The sequence below is a fragment of the Ochlerotatus camptorhynchus genome, unplaced genomic scaffold (genome assembly GCF_037179485.1).
Source record: "Ochlerotatus camptorhynchus isolate MF236.1 unplaced genomic scaffold, CSIRO-AGI_Acam_v1.1 ptg000107l, whole genome shotgun sequence".
Classification (NCBI taxonomy): Eukaryota; Metazoa; Arthropoda; class Insecta; order Diptera; family Culicidae; genus Ochlerotatus; species Ochlerotatus camptorhynchus.
Window position 1 is genome coordinate 1830944 of NW_027040597.1, and position 21718 is coordinate 1852661.

General features: G+C 40.3%; 1 protein-coding gene across 1 annotated transcript; it reads left to right on the forward strand.

Moving 5' to 3' along the window:
* The first annotated feature begins 1399 nt into the window (after positions 1-1399).
* On the forward strand, positions 1400-20304 carry LOC135699340 (proprotein convertase subtilisin/kexin type 5-like). Its single transcript, XM_065219586.1, has 6 exons — positions 1400-1554; positions 18466-18831; positions 18891-19118; positions 19178-19675; positions 19736-19990; positions 20056-20304. The coding sequence occupies exons 1-6, from the start codon at positions 1491-1493 to the stop codon at positions 20241-20243; spliced, it is 1599 nt and encodes a 532-aa protein (XP_065075658.1). The 5' UTR covers positions 1400-1490; the 3' UTR covers positions 20244-20304.
* Positions 20305-21718: the final 1414 nt, after the last annotated feature.

The following is a 21718-nucleotide window of genomic DNA, read 5'->3' on the forward strand; positions in this document are numbered from 1 at the left end:
GAACTAATTTCCATGACCAGATGAACGTGCATGTTAAACCGAGAAACTTTGCCAAAGACACCAATTCAATATAATGCAAACCCAATGCGCTAGAGGTTTTGTCTTGCTAATTTTGGTTCTTGGCCCAGTGTGCATTCCAATGCCTATTAAATAAACGATATGGAAAATGTTTTTGCTCAAGATCCACCTTCTCCAAACGTATTCTAATGATCGACGGTAACTTGCCTTGTTCCCTTTTTCGCAGTGTCTTATTTCACACCATGATAACATAATCGGCTCATATTGCTACAATATGTTTCTAATTTATTACTTCTGCTGATACGAACTACTAACCGTCAAATCAGAATTCATAGAGAGTGAACAAATTCCGACAGCAAATCGATAACAGATAGTGTTGTAATCCCCACTACTTACATAACAACTAATCCCGAACGATTCCACCATACTAGCTCTTTCGAGATAAGCAGCTTTCATGGATAAGCCCTCAACCATCATAACTAGGTACCCTTGAACTGAATCGATTCCCAAAGTGGTCCGATTACACTGATAACCGTCAATCAACAACCAGAAAGCATCCGGTGTTTATCAGCACTTGTCATTAGCTGATATGAACGCTTGTTGTCTGCATATCTGCATGCATTTGCATCAAGAATGCACATTTCTCCGTTGTTTCAATGGGCGGTGTAATGCAGCTAAAAATACCAAACGATAAGTAGATATTTGAACTGGAACCCTGCACTGCGTCCCCGGAGGGATGCATCATCTATTGGAGGTCCGGTACGAGTGCGTTCTTCATATCTAGAGAAGTGATAACCCCATATTGATGTTATCAGCTATCCGGTTGATGGGGTGCGGCGAGCGATAAACATCAACGCGTAGTATGAGCTTGGGTTGTTAATGACATTCAATTCGCGCGACTTTATGCCCTAGATATCCTTGTTTGCATTGAACCAGAAATGGAGTGTCTTTTTAGAATCGTAAACCGTAATTGCTTGCGGTAAATCACTTCCCGACTCATTCGGGGAAATCGTTGGGCTACGAGTGGAAAGTTCAACTAACTAACCAGCCAACAGTTGGGGGGGTTTTTTCTCAAGTGCGATGTATGCTGCAATACATCACCCTGAATATAACCTCATGTACCGAGCTTATCAGCAGGTGGTTTCTTCAGCGCCGTCGATCAACGACAAGTGAATCACCCATCTCCGTGTCATCAGAAGGTGTAGGTATGTACCTGTGCGAGTATCTATTATCATACATTCCCGCCACACAACCAGGCACAGAGAGGATGAGGAACGGACCTGATACGCAAATCCACTCCACATGGATCGCTATAAAAGACTGCACCCTTCTGGGATGGCTTTCCATAGTTCGGATCGGAGTGGTTCCAAACGGTAACGCGCATTCGTTCAACAGTTGTTGGTCGCGGTCGGATTGATTGAGTTGCTGGGTCAATTAGTGAAGAAAAATATTGCTAGTGGAAATTGGTCAAGATGGTGAACCGAAGCTGGCTACTAACGGCCCTCGTTGGGATGGTTCTGATTTACGAAGCTACTGGTTGGTATCAGCGAAGTTGTGATGATTTGTGGTGGAATTTAGTGAAATTAAGGACTGTTACTGTGAGTTTTATTGAAGAAATGTTGGATGGAAGTGTGCTTACTGAAATTACATTTTCGTTCGAAATTCTGGATAATTCTTCGGAAGCCTAAAACAATGAAACACATTGAAGAGTTGAAAAGCAGTAATAAGCAGGGCATAACAAATGCACGTAAATGAAACAACCTGAATTGTTCCACCTGTGGTGAGATCTGACTCTCCTTACGAATTCAAATTTAGAGAAAAATACTCCTATCATAATTTTGAGTTCAGCCAAATGGGACCATTTAACCAAATACAGTCATCTTTTCAAAGCTCGTCAATCGCCGACCATTTTGATTTTCACCTGTGACCTTTTTCACATAGCTAAACTCAAACAGTGCTGTAGTTCTGGGTGGTCACGGGTAGTCATTAACTACACCCAACCGGTGGATGTAAGATTCGCTTACAGTTATGTGGGATTCATCATCAGAGGATGTTAGTGGAGACCGCATGAACCGAGGATGCGATATACCTAGCTGCGGTCTAATGCAAGAAAATTGGGGACCGCAAAATGTAGAGTGTATTAGTGAGGTAAATTAATAATGTCGAAAAAAATAGGAAAAAGGTTGCCAACTGGACTCGAACAACGAACGTTTTTTTTTTTTACTCTTTATTTGTTCCAAATTCAAAATAAATTACATTTCATTTTTAACCTAGGTGCTCCAGTTACTACAGTAACTTACCAGCCTTAATTGTTATGATATATATCTAAGTGTTTTTATATTGTTCCTGTCTTGGCAATTCAGTATTTTAAACAGGTTTTTTAAACCTGCATGTCAGTATAACAATTGATATCTTAAAACTAAATCTTATCTAAGTATAAAGGGAATTAATCGTTGCAATTGAGGATTGTAACGATTTTTGTCTGAAATTATTAATTATTTTGTTGGACATTTGTGCTAAAGTCTCAACATTCGAAATTCTATGTACTTCGGTAGTACTGTACCAGGGAGGCAACTTCAAAATCATCTTCAGAACTTTGTTCTGAATCCTTTGAAGTGCTTTTTTCCTGGTAGTGCAACAACTAGACCATATTGGCACAGCGTAAAGCATGGCCGGTCTAAAAACTTGTTTAAATATTAGAAGTTTATTCGTCAGGCAAAGTTTGGATTGTCTGTTTATAAGAGGATACAAACATTTTATATATTTGTTACATTTGGCTTGAATGCCCTCAATGTGATCTTTAAAAGTTAATTTTTGGTCAAAAACTAATCCAAGATATTTCACTTGGTTTAACCAGGAAATTGGAACTCCGCTCATAGTGACTATGTGACTACTACTAGGTTCCAAAAAGGAAGCTCTAGGCTTATGTGGAAATATTATAAGTTGAGTTTTGGAAGCGTTGGGAGAACTCTTCCATTTTTGTAAATAAGAAGAGAAAATATCTAAACTTTTCTACAGTCTGCTGCAAATAACACGAAGACTTCTTCCTTTAGCGGAAATGCCTGTGTCATCAGCGAACAAAGATTTGTGGCAACCCTGAGGCAAATCAGGGAGGTCCGAAGTGAAAATGTTACACAATATAGGCCCAAGAATGCTACCCTGAGGTACTCCTGCTCTAACAGGTAGTCGATTAGATTTGGAATTTTGATAATTTACCTGCAGTGTTCTGTCAGTTAAATAATTTTGAACTAATTTCATAATATAAAGTGGAAAATTAAATTTTTCAATTTAGCCATCAAACCTTCATGCCAAACACTGTCGAATGCTTTTTCTATGTCTAGAAGAGCAACTCCAGTTGAGTGGCCTTCAGATTTGTTTGAACGAATTAAATTGGTAACTCTCAAGAGTTGATGAGTAGTTGAATGCCCATGGCGAAATCCAAACTGCTCATCTGCAAAAATTGAGTTCGTATTGATGTGAAGCATCATTCTATTCAAAATTATCTTTACAAAAAGTTTACCTATTGAAGAAAGCAAACTTATTGGGCGGTAGCTAGAAGCTTCAGCTGGATTTTTATCCGGCTTCAAAATTGGAACAACTTTTGCATTTTTCCATTTATCAGGAAAGTATGCCAAATGGAAACATCTGTTAAATAATTTTACCAAGAAAGACAAGGTACTCTCTGGGAGTTTTTTGATGAGGATATAGAAAATTCCATCATCACCTGGAGCTTTCATATTTTGAAACTTTTTAGTTATAGACCTTACTTCGTCCAAATCAGTCCCCCAGGAATCATCAAAAATATTTTCCCGAGAGCAAATATTCAGATAATCCCGAGCAATCTGATTCTCAATAGGACTAGTAAGACCCAAACTGAAATTATGGGAACTCTCGAATTGCTTAGCAAGTTTCTGAGCTTTTTCCAAATTTGTGATCAAAATTTTACCACCTTCTTTAAGCGCTGGAATTGGCTTTTGAGGTTTTTTCAAAATTTTTGTGAGTTTCCAAAAGGGTTTGGAACTCGGGTCTAATTAAGAAACATTATTTTCAAAAGTTTTGTTCCTCAGGGCAGAGAATCGTTTTTTAATTTGTTTTTGCAAATCCCGCCAGATAACTTTCATGGCAGGATCGCGTGTTCTTTGATATTGTCTTCTACGGACATTTTTAAGACGCATCAAGAGCTGAAGATCATCGTCTATTATAATTGAATCAAATTTAACCTCGCATTTTGGTACTGAGGCAGCTCTTGCTTCAACTAAAGAAGTAGTCTGAGATTCAAGAGCATAATTAATTTCATCTTTGGTTTGCAAAGGAATGTTTGGATCGAGGTTATATTCCATAAATGTTCGATATTGCTCCCAATCAGCCCTATGGTAATTGAAAGTAGAGCTGTTGGGATTAGAAATCATTTCTTGGGATATTTTAAAAGTTACTGGAAGGTGATCAGAAACAAAGTCAGCATGGGTAACCAATTGGTTACAAGGTTGACATGAATCAGTTAAGACCAAATCAATAGTTGAGGGATTTCTCGCAGAAGAAAAGCATGTTGGGCTGTTTGGATATTGAATAGTGTAATAACCTGCAGAACAATCATCAAACAGAATATTACCATTGGAATTGCTTTGAGCATTATTCCATGAGCGGTGTTTTGCATTAAAATCACCAATTATGAAGAATTTTGACCTATGACGGGTAAGTTTCTGGAGGTCACCCTTGAGAAAATTCTTTTGCTGACTTACGCATTGGAATGGCAAATAGGCAGCTATAAACGTAAGTTGTCCAAATTTTGTTTCAACAGAAACTCCCAAAGTTTCAAAAACTTTGGTTTCAAATGAAGAAAGAATTTTATGTTTGATTCGTCTATGAATAATGATGGCAACGCCACCACAGGGTCCATCAAGACGATCATTTCTATAAATTAAATAATTTGAGTCCTTCTTAACCTTATGGTCAAGTTTAAGGAACGTTTCAGTTATGACGGCAATATGCACGTTATGAACTCTCAAAAAGTTAAATAGTTCGTCTTCATTATCTTTAAGAGATCGAGCATTCCAATTTAAAATGTTTAATGCTTTAAAATCCATTACTGAATTTTAAAGTCATGACAATATTATTTGCAAATTTTACTCCAGTTTGAATAGCATCAAACATGGAGTTAGATTTAACCATATCAGAAATCATGTCAATTAATGAATTCTGTAAAAATTCCATTTTAGGGGCAGTAATGCTTCCTAAGTCAAAATTGTCAAAATTTCCGTTAGAACGTTGGTTAGTATTTTGATTTCTACCCGCTGCAAAAGCAGCATAGGTAGCTCCATTAACTCATTGAACTTTGTTAGCAGCGAGGGGAGTAGGTACAGATGAAACATTTGAAGCAGGGGTACCTACGGGTACGAATGTAGAATTTGTTCCTCGCTGACCGTTGTTAACAGCAGAGGAATTTGTACCTGGTCGGAAACGTGGAGCGTTTCCTACCTGTCGCTTAGAACGAGATTGTAGGATCGCTTTACGAGTCTTACATTCCCAAAAATTGGATTTGTGGTTTTCACCACAATTTGAACATTTAAATTTCTTAGGATCTTTCTTCACAGGACAATCGTCCTGTGCGTGAGAGGAATCACCACAATTCATGCATTTAGCTGGCATGTAGCAATTTTTAGTTCCGTGACCCCATCCCTGGCACTTACGGCACTGAGTGAGGTTTTGAAAATTTCCTCCAGTCTTCTTGAAGTGTTCCCACTTCACTCGGACATGGAGCATAAGGCTAGCTTTTTCTAAGGCCTTAAGGTTGTTTAGTTCACTAGACTTGAAGTGAACTAAATAAAAATCATTAGAAATCCCGTTGCGCGAATCGCCAGGACGGGATTTCATTTTCATTTTGATTACTTGGAGTGGCACAACTCCAAGTAATTTTGCCAGTTCATCTTTGATCTGATCCAGGGATTCACCACTGGGCAGTCCTTTCATGACAATCTTGAACACACATTCAGTTTTGGTGTCGTAAGTAAAAAAATTGTGCTTCTTCTTAGTAAGATACTTGAGAAGACATTTAAATCCGTCCAAGGTTTCACCCCGACGTCCAATTTGTAGTGAAAACTTAACTTTCACGAAATTAAAAAGTTCCATGCGAAGAGCATGGAAATCGGAGGTGGTTATCACAATAGGGGGAATCTTTTCCTTCTTGGCATTAAGCCGGGAAAGTTTACTAGAATTTTTCTTGGATGATGGATCATTCTCATCATCCGTGAACAAATCAAATTGATTACTCAAATTAATTTCATCAGAAGGGGGGTCAAGAGTTTGCCCCTTTCTTTTGCGTTTAGGCGCCATGGCGGCAGTAAATTTTTATCCAAATCGACTGCCAAGCAGATGACTATAAGAATCTGAAGGAACGAAGAGGAATTTTCCAAATCGATATGCAAGAAGGACTACCTCGGGTAGGGTCCAAACAAGGATCGAAGAGGAATAAGAGTTGAACAAGGTAGACAATTTTTACAGGTTGAGCACTGAAAAGTGCTGTTTAAATTTGTTGTAGCTTTAGGTAGTAGTAACACTTCCTTAAGCAAAAAGCAAATAGATCCGCCCGGCTAGAGAGCACGATGCGGACTGAACAACGAACGTTGCGATTATCAGACCTGTGCTTCCTCCACTGCTCTCTCCATACTTCTGAATAAGGAGAGCCTAAAAGCAATCAAGAAGCGCTCACACTCGACTTCGTATGCTTTTTCTGCTGGAGAGATTCGAGGCAAGTGTGTGCGTCGTTTTACCATGTTATACATAAAAATCAAGGCAAATGCTTGCTTGTGTAGGTGAAAGCACAGACAGAACACGAAATAAAAAAAAGGCAAAAAACCATTACATCGCCTGCAAGGTTAACTTCTAACATTCGCTGCAATGTTCATGAACAGAGGATGATAGGAAATGGAACTAACATTCATTGTAATAAATTTTTGGTTTACGTGTACTAAGCACCAAAACCATGGAGCGATTTCAGACAAATTCGCAAATCCATTAATTTTCGTTTTTTTTTTTTTTATTTGGGTGAAAATTTTCAGAATCGTTTCACTGCTTTTATCATTTAAAATAAATACTTAAAATGGTTTTAATCAAAACGATTTTTTTTTGTTTTTATTTTTTTTGCTGCTCAAGTAACATTTTAAGTTTTATGAAATACTACAAAGTAACTATAAAACAACATTCATAAACCCTGGTCAAGGCTATTTTGTCTTTAATGCATCCACCAAAACCTCATTAAGACTAGAATATGTCTAATTGGCCCACCCTGGAGAAGGTTCTGAAGGGTGTATTCTCGAAGCACTTCAAGATTGATTTACTGCAAAAGGTTGTATGACGAACGCATTGAGAACCATTTGAAAGCTACAATAAAAACCCTTTCCGAGCCATTTCCCCTAGCCGCATGCTGAATCCACTAGGAAAGCATCAATCAAGATAGAAAAGGATTTATGAATCCGATCTTATCAAAATAATTAAAATAGAAACTGATGGTATAAAAATCGTGTTGAATATCCAAATTTATTACAATTGTGCTCATTAAGTGGCCTAGTTTTAACTGCCATATTAAATTTTATGTGAAATGTACGTGAAAACATCGAAAAAATTAAGTCCACCCTCGTTAAAAATCGATTTGAGTAATTATTTAAAATTGAAAAAAAAAATATTTCCTTCAGATCGAACTTGGTCGAGATTTTTTTTTATTATTTTTATTTTTTAAATTTAAATGTTTACTTATTGCTAAATTTACCAAAATATAGTTATATCTAAGGAAATATAGATTGAAAATCGAAGATTCGTTTTTTTACAATTGCAAACTAATTGTAACATGGCGGTGGCATAAACGTTGATTTTCATGGGTCATTTGTGAAAAAGTTGTTTTGCTTTCAAGAATTCCTTAACAAATTAATAAGGTTTTAAAATGGCTTTTATGAAGAAAACTTGCAGGCTGAATTATATTTATCTAAAGCCATTTTGCTTGATCCTAACCCGTTCAGATTTATGGCAGCATTTATGGAGGCAAAGTTGCCTGAAAAAAGTTAAACGTCAAAATTTGTTTATCTTTCGATAGTTGCGCTGTGAGATCCAGGGTTCTTCCAGGTGGTTTTCTCCCGATAGATTGGGAGATTAGTTATTCGGACAGTTTGCGATACTGTTTTACAACATTTCGCATTTCGAACAGCTGAAAGCGCAATCGTTCCCGAAAAAGATCCCCTTCTTCCGGATGGATACAGAAGTGCACCATCCAGCGATGCAGGGATGTACGCTTGAATTAAATTTTCGAAAAGTTGATTCTTTCGCCGAATAAAATCGCTGCTATGGATCGGAATCCAGCTAATCTCCGCTAACTAACAGTTTCAGTGGCTTGCTGTCGGTTGTCATCTTTTCGCAATATCTGGAGAAGGCTGGTATGTTTTTTAAACTTTCGACAATGTTTTATGAATTCGAGGGCCCCGCTCAGTTTGCTCTTCTCCGGCAGATGGTCAGTCGTTGATGATGTGCTGGTTCTTCTAAAGAAGTAAATTTTGCTGAAATCGACTTAAATTTTTCATTCTACTTCGTCTATCCTTCGAGATTTCCTTGTCATAAATTTGGCATTTATTAACTATGAGGAAGCTCAATTTGTAAACAGAGTAATTAGGGAGTTAATGATGCACTTTAAAAAGCCTAAAAAGCAACAATAATTGCTCTAATGCAAACCCTATTGGTTTTATGGTTGCTTTTATAATGATAGAACACGTTTATAAAGTATTTCATCAAGACATTGATAAACAATTGGTAATGACGTTCATGCTTGAATTACAGAACAGTTTTAAGGAGGGATTGATAACTATTTTAAAGGTTATTTTAAAACAAGACAGGTTTTGACTTTCTTGCCAGACTATCTTATCTAGTTCGTTTATTTGGAAGGCTCAATCGCGTTAGCTTTACGGAGCCGATAATTCATTGTTCACTGTGTGTAACAAAATTCACTTAATTCTATGTCTAGTAGGAGTTGGGCCGATTACTCGCGGCTTACTCGAGGTTAGAAGGGTACATTTTCGAAGGATAGGATCAGGGGAGGAGCTTGGGGTAGGGTTTCGTTGTCTCATCAGAGCGTTGTCGCCAGTATGAACGGTAGTGCTGTTGTAGCTTCGTCCGGAGTTTGACCGGCTATGGTGGGTGACCAGTGGGCGACGATGAGACTCATCGAGACGGGGGGACAAGACAAACAAAAACTAATAAAGAGAGACAAAATACAAAAGGTATTAAATTCTTATACTAGACATTTGAAGAAAAACATAAACGGACTGCATATAGCAGAGATCACGGGTTGCCAACACGTCTCTGATAGGAACATAGGGTTGTCTTCCTTGGGCCTCGAGGGTATTCAAAAGTCGCTCTCTGGCGGCGTCATTATCCGTACATTGCCAAACTGCGTGTTCGATGTCATCGTAACCGTTTCCACACCGACAGATGTTGCTGTCCACGAGGTTTATTCTATTGAGATGAGCATCTAGCGAGTAGTGGTTGGACATAAGTCTACTCATCACGCGAATAAAGTCACGACTTAAGCCCAAGCCTTTAAACCACGCTCTCGAAGAAACATTAGGAATAATTGAATGTAACCACCGTCCAAGATTTCCAGTGTCCCAATCGGTTTGCCAACTCGAAAAGGTACTCTGACGCACTAAATGGTAAAATTCATCGTGTGAAATTTGCCTGTCATACAATTCGCCTTCCTGCGCGCCCACCTTTGCGAGAGAGTCCGCCTTCTCATTGCCTGGGATTGAGCAATGTGAGGGGACCCATACAAAGGTAATCATATATGATCTTTCGACCAGCACACACATCTGCTCCCTTACCTTTGAAAGGAAATAAGATGAGTGCCTACTTGGTTTCATCGACCGAATAGCCTCAATCGAACTGAGACTATCCGAGAAGATGAAGTAATGGTCTGCGGGCATGTTGGAAATCATCCCCAATGCGAAGTTGATTGCTGCCAGCTCAGCAACAAAAACGGAACAAGGTTCCTGAAGTTTGCGGAAGGCGCTAGAGTTTTCATTGAAGACACCGAAGCCAGTGGATCCATTGAGACGGGACCCGTCTGTAAAATATCTTTTCATGCAATTGACTTGTTGGTACTTTTCAGTAAAAATACGCGGAATAATAATAGGTCGAAGTTGATCGGGAATCCCATGAGTTGCTTGTTTCATGGTCAGATCATATTCAATTGAGGAACTGCGATTGGTGAAGTGAACACGGTCTGGAGTATAACAAGGAAGACACATATCCGACGATATGTAGTGGTGGTAGATTCTCATAAATCGAGATTGTGTGTTCAGCCCAAGAATTTCTTCAAAATTAGCAATTATAAGTGTGTTTGTCACTCCGCATTTGATTAGTATTCTGAGAGAGAGCTCCCAGAAACGGTTCTGGAGGGGTGTTACTCCTGCCAGAACCTCGAGACTCATGTTATGCGTTGAGTGCATACAGCCGAGAGCAATACGCAGACAACGATATTGAATTCGTTCCAATTTTATTAGGTGACATTTTCTTGCCGAGAGAATGCAGAAAGAGCCGTACTCTAGAACAGAGAGAATTGTTGTTTTATAAAGCGTTATGAGGTCTCCCGGATGAGCACCCCACCATGTGCCGCAAATTGAACGGAGAAAGTTGATCCTCTGCTGACATTTTTGCTTCAAATACGTAATATGGGCATTCCAAGTGCACTTTGAATCAAACCAGACCCCAAGGTACTTGAAAGACAATGATTGGGTAATGTTTCTGCCCAAAAGATTAAGCTGCATTTGGGCTGGGTACCGCTTTCGAGTAAACACTACCAGTTCAGTTTTCTGCGGCGAGAATTCGATCCCTAGATTCATAGCCCAAGAAGACAAGTTATCTAAGGAATTTTGCAATGGTCCTTGCAAGTCCACGGCATGTGGACCTCTTACGGAAACCACACCGTCATCTGCAAGTTGTCTTAGCGTGCATTGTTCTGCCAAACAGTTGTCGATATCTTTGACATAAAAGTTATAAAGAAGAGGGCTGAGACATGAGCCTTGGGGCAGGCCCATGTAACTAATTCTGGAAGTTGTCAGTTTTCCAAGAGAAAAGTTCATTTGCTTTTCTGACAACAAATTGTACAAGAAATTATTTAAAATTCCAGAAAGTCCACATCTGTGCAGATTGTCTGACAGAATTTCAATGGAAACTGAATCAAAAGCCCCCTTAATGTCCAAGAATACTGAAGCCAATTGCTCCTTGTGCGCAAAGGCCAGTTGAATATCTGTGGAAAGCAGCGCTAGACAATCGTTTGTTCCTTTGCTCTTGCGGAACCCAAACTGTGTATTTGATAGCAAGTTATTTGATTCGACCCAGTGATCGAGTCTCCGAAGGATCATTTTCTCCAACAATTTCCTAATGCACGAAAGCATAGCAATCGGACGGTATGAGTTATGGTCAGACGCTGGTTTGCCAGGTTTTTTAATGGCTATTACTTTGACCTGTCTCCATTCAGGCGGTACAATGTTGTTTTCTAGCAAGGAATTGAATAAATCTAGCAAGCGTCTTTTAGCGATATCTGGGAGATTTTTCAGAAGATTGAATTTAATCATATCGCTTCCCGGTGAGGAGTTGTTCGATGAAAGAAGAGCCATAGAGAAATCCAGCATTGAGAATGGTCTATCCAGAGAGCCGCCGCTAGGAGACGCTTCTCGAAGAATATTTTGTGCTGGAACTGAGTCCGGACAGACCTTTTTAGCGAAATCGAATATCCATCGGTTGGAGTATTCTTCACTCTCATTGAAAGATGAGCGGTTACGCATGTTGCGAGCCACCCTCCACAAGGTGTTCATGGAGGTTTCTCGTGAGAGTCCCTCGACGAAATTGCGCCAATAACCGCGTTTTTTTGCTTTGATTAATTGTTTCAGCTTTGTCTCAAGCTTTGAATATTCCTCGAAGTAAGTGGAGGTTTTGTGTCTACGAAAAGCTTTGAAAGCATCAGATTTTTCTACATACAATTTTGTGCATTCTTCGTCCCAACCAGGTGTGGCTGGTCTCCTTTTAAAGGGTGCACTTGGAACTTTTCTTTTTTGTGCTTCCAGTGAGCTTTTGTAAATCAAATCGGCTAGGAATCGATATTCTTCCAATGGTGGAAGCGCATCTATTGATTCGACACCGATTGTCACCGCCGTTGCATATTTCTGCCAGTCGATGCTCCTTGTAAGATCAAATGGAACCCGAGATGGTTCTGCAGAGTGAGGGCCACACTTTATTGAAATGATGATTGGCAAATGATCGCTACCATGGGGATCATTGATAACCTTCCACTGACAATCCAATGATAGCGATCTTGAACACAAAGATAGGTCGAGTCGGCTTTCTCGAGCCGGAGGTTTTGCTATACGTGTCGCTTCACCAGTGTTCAAAATAGTCAAATTGAAATCGTCACATAAATCGTAAAAAATAGCCGCTCTATTGTCGTCATATAGATCGCCCCACCCAGTACCATGGGAGTTCATATCACCCAGAATTAATACTGGGGATGGAAGAATCGAAACTAGATTCCAGAGTTGACTACGGCTAATGGAGGTTCTTGGTGGAACGTATACTGAAGCTATGCAAAGATCTTTGTTCTTCACATTTATTTGGCAAGCAACGATTTCGACGCCGGATAGAGCAGGAAGGGAAATTTTGTAGAAAGGGTAGCACTTTTTGATCCCTAAAAGTACTCCTCCATAAGAATCGTCTCTATCCAGGCGTATAATGTTAAAATCGTGGAAGTTGAGTTCTTTATCGGAAGAAAGCCATGTTTCACAGAGGGCAAATATATCACAATCAGAATTGTGAAGTAAAAATTTGAACGAGTCTAGTTTAGGCACTAGACTACGGCAGTTCCACTGTAGCACCGTGATCATATTTTCAACCTCGTTCGACGAATTATCGAAAGATATGATTGATGCAAGGAGGGGCCATGAAACAGTCAATTGCTTAAGATATGATTCTAACGTTGGAAGCAAGGCAGAAACTAAGCTTCTAAGAGGGTCTTGTCTTGCCAGACTATAAAAGGTTTTTAAAACAGCAAAAAGCTGAATTACTAAGCAGGAAAGTTTTACACTTTGAAATGCTATATTTAAACAAAATGGATTGTTTATTGCCGTTATAAAACCATCATAAATCAGAGTGGATGCTAAATCGTTACTGAATTGTTACTTGGGTAGTTTAGGGGACAACGAATGCCACCTATTACATTAGAGGTAAAGATGAAAAAATATGGACAAATTTTTTTTTAGCGCAGGCTATTAATGAATACTGTCTACAATTTCATTCAAGGTGTCTTCTCTAAGTTTTCCAGATCTTCAACGAAAGTTTCCAATAAGAAACTATTTTTTTAAATGCATTAAAAATATAATACTTTTGGTAAAACAACAACAACGGCAATTGTCGTAATCGTTGTTAAGACATGACAATCAGTTTAAAATAAAGAGTGTCGCCGCAATGCATCTCAATTCACCGACGTGCACACATTAAAAGCCTTGTTCTGTGCTTTAGTGCGAAGTATCCTGGAATATGCTGCTCCCATTTGGGCACCGTACCATACATCTCAGGTGATCCGCATCGAACGTGTGCAGAAATCATTCATTCGCTTTGCTCTTCGGCACCTACCGTGGAATGATCCTGTCCATCTACCTGCATATCCAGAACGATGTCAACTAATTGATCTGGAACTGCTATCGGCAAGACGGCTGAAATTGCAGCGGCTGGTTATATTCGATATCGTCCAGAATAACGTGTCGGATCTTCTCCTGCAAGTATCACTGAACGTTCCACAGCGTCAGCTGCGGTACTCAGCACTTATCGCAGTTCCCGCACATAGAACATGTTATGGTCATAACAACCCGCTCAGTTCTTGCCTCAGAGCTTTCAACAATGTTAGTGATTTGTTTGATTTTAATGTGTCCAAAAATTGTTTTAAAAATAGGATTAAAAACATAGCATAAGTTAAACTAGTCTGTACGACACTGTCGAAGACGAAGAACAAATAAACAAATAAACAATGAAATTCATTATAGGGTAAATTATGGCTTCGGCACCCATTGACTGTTTTCGGCAACCGAAATTGAAACGTTTATTTAACTGTATTTTCCCATAAAAACTCTTCGCTGAATGTATTAAACCGATTCCTCACCTTCTCAGCTTCAATCTGATTACATTTTTACGACTGTGCAATCCTGTTCTGCCATATTTTTCTTTAAATGAAATATACACACTACAAAATATGGCTGATTTCGAGTTGCCGATAATAGAACAGTTGGTTAACACGCAGTTCAAATGGAAAGGGTGCCGAAGAAAAAGAGACTGCCGACAATACTCACACTCACCTGAGAAGTTTGGAGCGTTGTAAAAACATGTTCAACCCGTTTTGATCAATTCTGTCGATTGGAATTGGTAGAACAGCAAGCAGCAGATCAATGTCAACAAACAAACCTGTCATGTATGTGTGTGACGCTGAGAAATCGCCAATAGAAGTTCGGACGCTGCTTAGATTGACGAGAATACGTAAATTCCCCTATGTTGGAGTTTAACATTTACTTAATTTTTAATAATTAGTTGAAGACTAGAAAACAAAACTTTAAAACATTCAATAGTTTGATTAAATGTTTATAGATTCGTATTTCTAGTACAAGTTCAAGATATTCAAAGTTTTCAAAGTACCATAATTATGGAAAAAAAATAAAGAATATTTCAAGATTGCATTTAACTATATGAAAGACTTGAGATGATCAATCCCATTAACTTCACATCAATTAGAAGAACTTTACAGAAAATCAGAGGCACGAGAGGAAATGCTAAGCATTTCAGCGAAGCTTAATAAACAAGCTGTTCCCGCAGAGAAGTTACTAAAACAACTTGAAAATATGATATGATATAAACTTTTAAAACGTTGCAAGCACCTCAGAAAAGCTAGATCTTGAGATCTTTGGTGAATTTCAGAGATCTTAAGGTTCAGTTCCCATAAACGCAGGAAAGTCGAGACTTTTGAAGGAGTTTAAAATTCTATAAGCAGCTCCATGACCTTCAGGAAAAAATACGAAAACTTTAAGATATGTTGAGAATTTCAGGGAAGTAAAGAAGGACCTTCAGAACTATTTCGGGACCTTCAGAGAGGAAGGAGATTCTTTTTAATCCCGTGCATGTGCCTTATCTATTTTGCCTATGTATTCCGTTTTTGGCCCTTCATACAGTGACATGCTGAGTACAATCAGAGGTAATTAAGCTCGATCAAGCCGAACAGCAGAGGGGAGAGTCTATAGCTGTCGGACTTAATTTCCGTGCTACAATGAGTTGCAGACCACTATCATACATCATGCATCATTCGTAGAGGTCCAGAATACTTAAGAAAAGTTTAAAAATGGTAAGAATACTTTGGGATACTAGAATAAAGATACTGAAGAATTGTGAGCTTCAAGGAAGATTCCCTGAGCTGACAGTTTAAATAATTTCAAGGAAATTGCAGACAGCTTACAGAATTTTCGAGAAATTCAGGGAATTTCCGGAATCTTCAGCAAACCTCCGAGAGAATTTCTAGAACGTAAGGGAAGTTACATTAACATCAGGAAAATATAGCGGCGCCAGTGGTGTAGTGGTAAGGGTGATTGCCTCTCACCCCAGCAGGTCTGGGTTCAATCCCAGTCGGCGCCGCCGGGATGTTCTGAGGCATAACATCTCTGATCACGCCTTCTTTCGGAAGGGAAGTTGGTCCCCGATTCATGAGTTGATGGGTCGAAAGGTAGGGTCTAGGTGTGGAAGATGCCTCCTTGGCGTCGGTAGCATTGGTGCTCAGCATGGAAATCAAGATCGACGGAAAACATATCAAGGAAAAAAAATCAGGAAAATATTAGAGTATCTTCAGAGATTTATATAATTATCAACAACATCAAAAATAGGCGAAAATTTAACTAAGTTCATTAGAGAACTTCAAGGCAGTTCCTTTAGCTATAAAAAATGCGATATCATCAACAAATTCAAAGACCTTCAAAGATATTTAGAAAATTTTCGATAGTTTCATGATATTTAGTGAAGTGTCGCGTACATTGAGGATCGATCAAATAGCTTCCGAGCAATCCCATTCAAATAAGGAAATTTTCTGAGACTTATGGAAAGTTCCGCGGAATTAAGTTATATTCCTAGAATTCCATGAACGATCTGAAAATTTTATAAGCGTCAGGGAATTATGAATATTTAGTAAACCTCAGAGAAGCATAGACAACTTCAGGGCTGTCCAAAGTAGTTCATGGAAAATTAGTGATTACGGCTAAGCGTTTCCGGGAACGTTTCTGAAGTTTAAAAATTTTTAGGAAAATTATGCAAAATTAAAGGCAAGTCAATTAATTTTAGTAAGCAGCGCCGGTTGGTGTTTGGGTAAACGTGATTACCTCTCACCCCAAAAGGCCTGGGCTCAATCCCAGTCGGCACCGCCGGGATATTCTGAGGCATATCATCTTTTATCACGCCTTCCTTCGGAATGTTGGGTCGATAGGTAGGGTCCAGGTGTGGGAGCTGCCTCTCTGGCATCGGTAGCATTGGTGCTCAGAACGGAAAACAAGATCGACGGAAAACAAAACAAAAGGAAAAAAAATAACTTTAGTAGAACTGCAGGTACTTATAAACAAAACTTTTCAGTCTGGAGAACTTTAAGAAAATTCAGGAATCCTTTGGGAAGACTATTGAAAAAGTTATGAAATAGGCCCTTATTACCGATGTCACTTCACGGTGAAGTGACAACTTATCACTCACGGTGAAGTGATTCCCATTTGATTTACACGGCAATCACTTCACCGTGAGTGACAACTGGTCACTTCACTTCGTTTTCACCGTGAGGTGACACCCGTAATAAGGCCCATAGTGTTTGGATAATTTAAGAACAGTTCCAAGAACTTTAAGAAAATCTCGAGAACTTCAGTGCAAATCTTTGATATTTATTTTGTTTTGCGAGACCAACCCCCCCTATGAAGGCCAAGTGCACATACCATACTCCAAAAAGCGAGTGTAACGTGATGATCGATATGAGAACTTCGTTGAAAATAGTAGATCTAGAGGAAATGGCTCTAATGTTGGCCTATGGATCTAAGTTCGGGCCCATCACTAAAAATCTACTATTTATCAATTTTATCTAGATGAACACGGCATTGAGACGGTCCTTATGGATATGTTTGGTAGCTATTGAACATTTAGTCGATTGCTGAATTTATATATGGGCCCAAATTAGGGGTATTTAGGCCGACATTACATCCATTTCCCCTATATTAAATATTTTGTTTTGATTCTAGAAAAAACTTTGGGAACTTAAAAAAGTTTCAGAAATTTCATGGAAGTAAAGATTTTTCAGAAAATCTTCCAAAGCTTCACAGAAGTCAAGATATCTTCAGAAAAACTTTATAGAAGTCATTGGAACTTCCAAGAACTTCACAAATGTTTCATGAACAATAGAAAAATGTGGGAACATTTTTTGAAGATGTTTCGTAAGCTCCAAAAATTCTGGAACTCCAGGAAAGTTCTATGAATTTCAGAAAGTTAGAGGAAATTTTTGTGAAGTTCCCATATTTTCGGGGAAATCCTAAATTTTATTGAACTTCAGAGATGTTTGGAAATGTGCTGGGTTCCTCCCATAAGTTCAGTGAAATCGCAGAAGCTTGGACATTTTTGGGACAGTTTAAATAAATCCATGACAGTAAAACAAGCTACACGAGAACTTCAAAAACTTCATAATTTCAGGAGAGAACAGAAAACCTCATATATGGTCATATCTCCGGAACCAAGAGTCCGGTCGATATAAAATTCAATAAGGTTCTGTGAGAGTAAGATTCACACAAAATAGAACCAGTTGTGCTCGAATCAGTTCAGCCTTCGAGAAATGTCAAGTGTTTCCTGCAATACTTACGTCACTCTTTTGATCATATCTCCGGAACCAGATATCCGGTCGGAATAAACTTTCAATAAGGTTTTACGAGAGCGAAAAATACACAAACTGCAACTCGTTCCACTCAAATCAGTTTGACCGAAAAGTGAGTAAGTAACACACATCCAAATGTTTCACAAAATAGACGATTTTTTTGTATTATATGCTTTCAAGCGCCCTTTGTCAGTACCGCCGGTGGTGTAGTGGTAAGCGTGACTGCCTCTCATTTCAAAGGGCATGGGTTCTCTGATCATGCTTTCCAGTAAAGCCCTTGTTCCCCGTCTATGAGTTGATGGATCAATAGGGTCAAGGTGTGTGGCAGCTCCCTCCCAAGCGTCGGTAGTATTAGTACTCAGTACGGAAAATAAGATCGACGGAAAACAAAGCGTCCTCTGAACACCAGGTTCCGTTAAAATTACACAGTAAACCGGAAGATTGTTCAATGTTCGTTGCAAACATTTCTACATTACCATTTCGGTTTTCCCACACAGCAATCAACTGTATCATATGCGCAGACACGGACACGGATCAAACTTGTGCACAAGGAACTGGAAAAACTCCTAGTTCTTGCACAAATACCGATGACGTGTGCTACATGCGCAACAATGGCAACAAAATCGAACGTGGCTGCCTGAAAGATCTTCCCGTGGCGGACCAGTCCAACTGTGCAGCCGTGGAAGGTCAATCCTGCATGACCTGTCCGGCGGACGGTTGCAATAGCGCCACGTGGGTGAAATGTCACAAGTGTGTTGAAACCACAAACACTTGCACCAACGAGCAGGAACTCACTGGAGCAAGTGTCTGCAGTAAATATGTCAAGGAAGATCAATGCTACGCCAAGGTCGATGGAAATGAAGGTGAGCTGGTGTTTTTTTTTTATCAATCAAACATGGCATCCTAACGATTTATCCAACAGTAACTCGCGGTTGTAAATCGGACCTCCCGGCCACGAACGACGGCTGCACCAACAACAAATACTGCGACGTGTGCTCCGGAGATGGATGCAACAGCCTATCGGGTGAAAAGTTACGGACCTTCCCCAAGTGTCTGATTTGCAAGTCAACAGATGCTAAATGCATTGATGCGAGCTCTCCAGCTGTGGAGTGTGACAAGCGGGATGATACCTGTTTCACTCGATTGCAAGGTAAGTTTCAAAAATGGAGTAGTTTTTGACGATTACGATTTACAATATCATTTCCGCAGCCAACGTTCTGGAACGTGGATGTTTGTCCACTTTGACCATCGCCGACCAAAACAAATGCAAGGACGATCAGGATGCCACCTGCTTGGCCTGTACCGATGCGGAAGCATGCAACAAGCAAAACTGGCTCATGTGCCATCAGTGTAAGGAAACGGACGCTGCAACCTGCGCCGAAGTTCAAACCGATGACAAGGCACAGTTCTGCAAAACCTACAAGGACGGAAATCAGTGCTACGAACGTTTGGAAAGCACTAAGATAGTCCGTGGATGCGTGACCGATTTGGCGATTAACGAAAACCCCTGTAAGGACAATACTGAGTGCCGACAGTGTCCGGCCAACGCTTGCAACAAGGAAGCTGCAGCTACTTTGCTGAACACAGACCGATGCATCCAATGTAGCACCAGCGTGGACGCTGACGGAAGCTGTCTATCGGGAAAAGCTGCCAGCCAACCCTGTGCCAAGCCATCGGAGAAGAAGTGCTACGCGAAGACGGATACCGGTATGCACTATCCACTTTCGAGGACCTTCTAAAATTACAAATGTCTAAATTTTATTCCAGAGGGTGTTCTTACGCGAGGCTGCCAAGGGGACCTGACGGCCGATGAGATCAAGGCCTGTACCGGCAAGATGTGCGAAATTTGCGAAGCCGAAAAATGCACCAAAATCTTCCCGACGGATCGTCTGCGGTGCTACCAGTGCAACAGCGGTTCGGACAAAACTTGCTCAGACCAGTTGACGGGCGAGCCCAAGTCCAACTACTGCAAGGTTTACAAGGCCGGGGATCAGTGCTACGCACGTATCGTTAATAATGTTTGTAAGTTGATTCGTAGGTTTATTTCTCTGAATCCAGGAAACTAATGCCAAATTGAAACCCAACAGTTGAACGAGGATGTCAATCCGACCTGAAGGCAGCCGCTTGCGATGGGCTGGGTGGAAAGGAATGCACAACCTGTACCACTGAGAATTGCAACCAAGTTTCGGAAGATCGACTGAAAAACTCGGCCGGACAAAAGGCAGCCAGCTCGATCTTGGTTGCCTCCGCTGTGGCCTTGATTATATTTAAGTAATTTATGTAACGATAGCTGTAGCTGAATTGTGATGTAAATAAAGCCTTAATTTGACTAAGAACATCACCGAACGATTTTGACTATATTTATTGAGATCATTTTTTTTTTTAAGTGTTCTTCTCAAAGAATAAATAAAGTTTGAGTGCTTCTAACTAAACGTTTATTCAGGTTGACATCTACACTTCGAATCACTATTTTTTTCCATCTCGGTCGCAGCTGTAGGTTGCTGCGATTACTTGAATGGAACATCGTGATTACTTGGATGGAACATCTCCCCTCTTAATTCATCCAGTACTCCTCGAATCTAGCTGGTAAACGAGTCTGCCGGTGTTCCCTTGTTGCTGGCGGAACTGGTACTGGATCTTGCTGTGGTGGATTGTCTGCCTCACTATCATCCGAAAAATACTCCGCCTCATCAACTGGACCAAGTTCGTCGGGCACTGCAGCCGGTATCGTTGCTGGAACGGATGGTACGTCTAGGCCAAAACCGTCGAAGAATACTGATAACAGACTAGGACCTTGGCTTGGACTATGATCTGGACCAGATTCGACCGCACGTTGCTTCAGTTGATTGGCATGAGAACGGATGAGCCGCTGATTATCCTCCAGGAAAACGTTGTAGTTGACTTTTCCGACACGCTCGATTACTGTGGCAGCCTGCCATTTCCAGGAATTTGCTTGATGAACTTAAGCATATACAACATCACCCGGGACGAACTGCCTCAAAATCGCTCCATACTTCTTGTTGAAACGCTTGTTTTGCTCATCTGCTTTCGGTTTTGCTGCTGAAATACGGTTGTGTTGCGGGAGTAGCATTGACGAAACTGTGCGGACCGGTCGTCCGAACATTATTTCTGCAGGAGACTTTTCACCTAGGTCAGCCGTTGGTGTTGACCTGTAAACTTGCAAAAACATCTGCAATGCTTCCTCCAGTGTGTCTCCTCCCGATCGAATCTTCCGAAGAGTGCGCTTCAAGGTGTCCACGAACCGTTCTGCTATCCCATTTGATTGAGGATGGTTTCTGGCACGCCAAATGTTGCGAACGTTTGAGTAAGTAGCTTGATTGTTGTTCTTGTCGTTGTGGTTTTAGTTGCGTATACTTCGGGCCATTTGGTGTACGGGTCGACAATAACCAGGAAAAATACGCCGTCCACAGGTCCTGCGTAGTCAATATGGATGCGTGACCACGGCTTATCAGGGATGGGCCACGATTCAAGCGTTGTTTTGACTGGTGCTTTTCCAGCAGTGCAGCAGGGAGTGCATTGCCGGACGAAATTCTCGATGTCGTTGTCGATTCCGGGCCAATAAACGAAACTGCGTGCAATAGACTTCATTCGTACCATGCCGGAATGTCCGCGATGAAACTGCTTCAGGATTTGCCTTCTGAACTTGCTCGGAACGACTACCCTGTCGTGGAACAGTATACAGCCATCGACGTTGGTGAGAGACTCCCGCCTGTTGAAGTAGACTCGAAT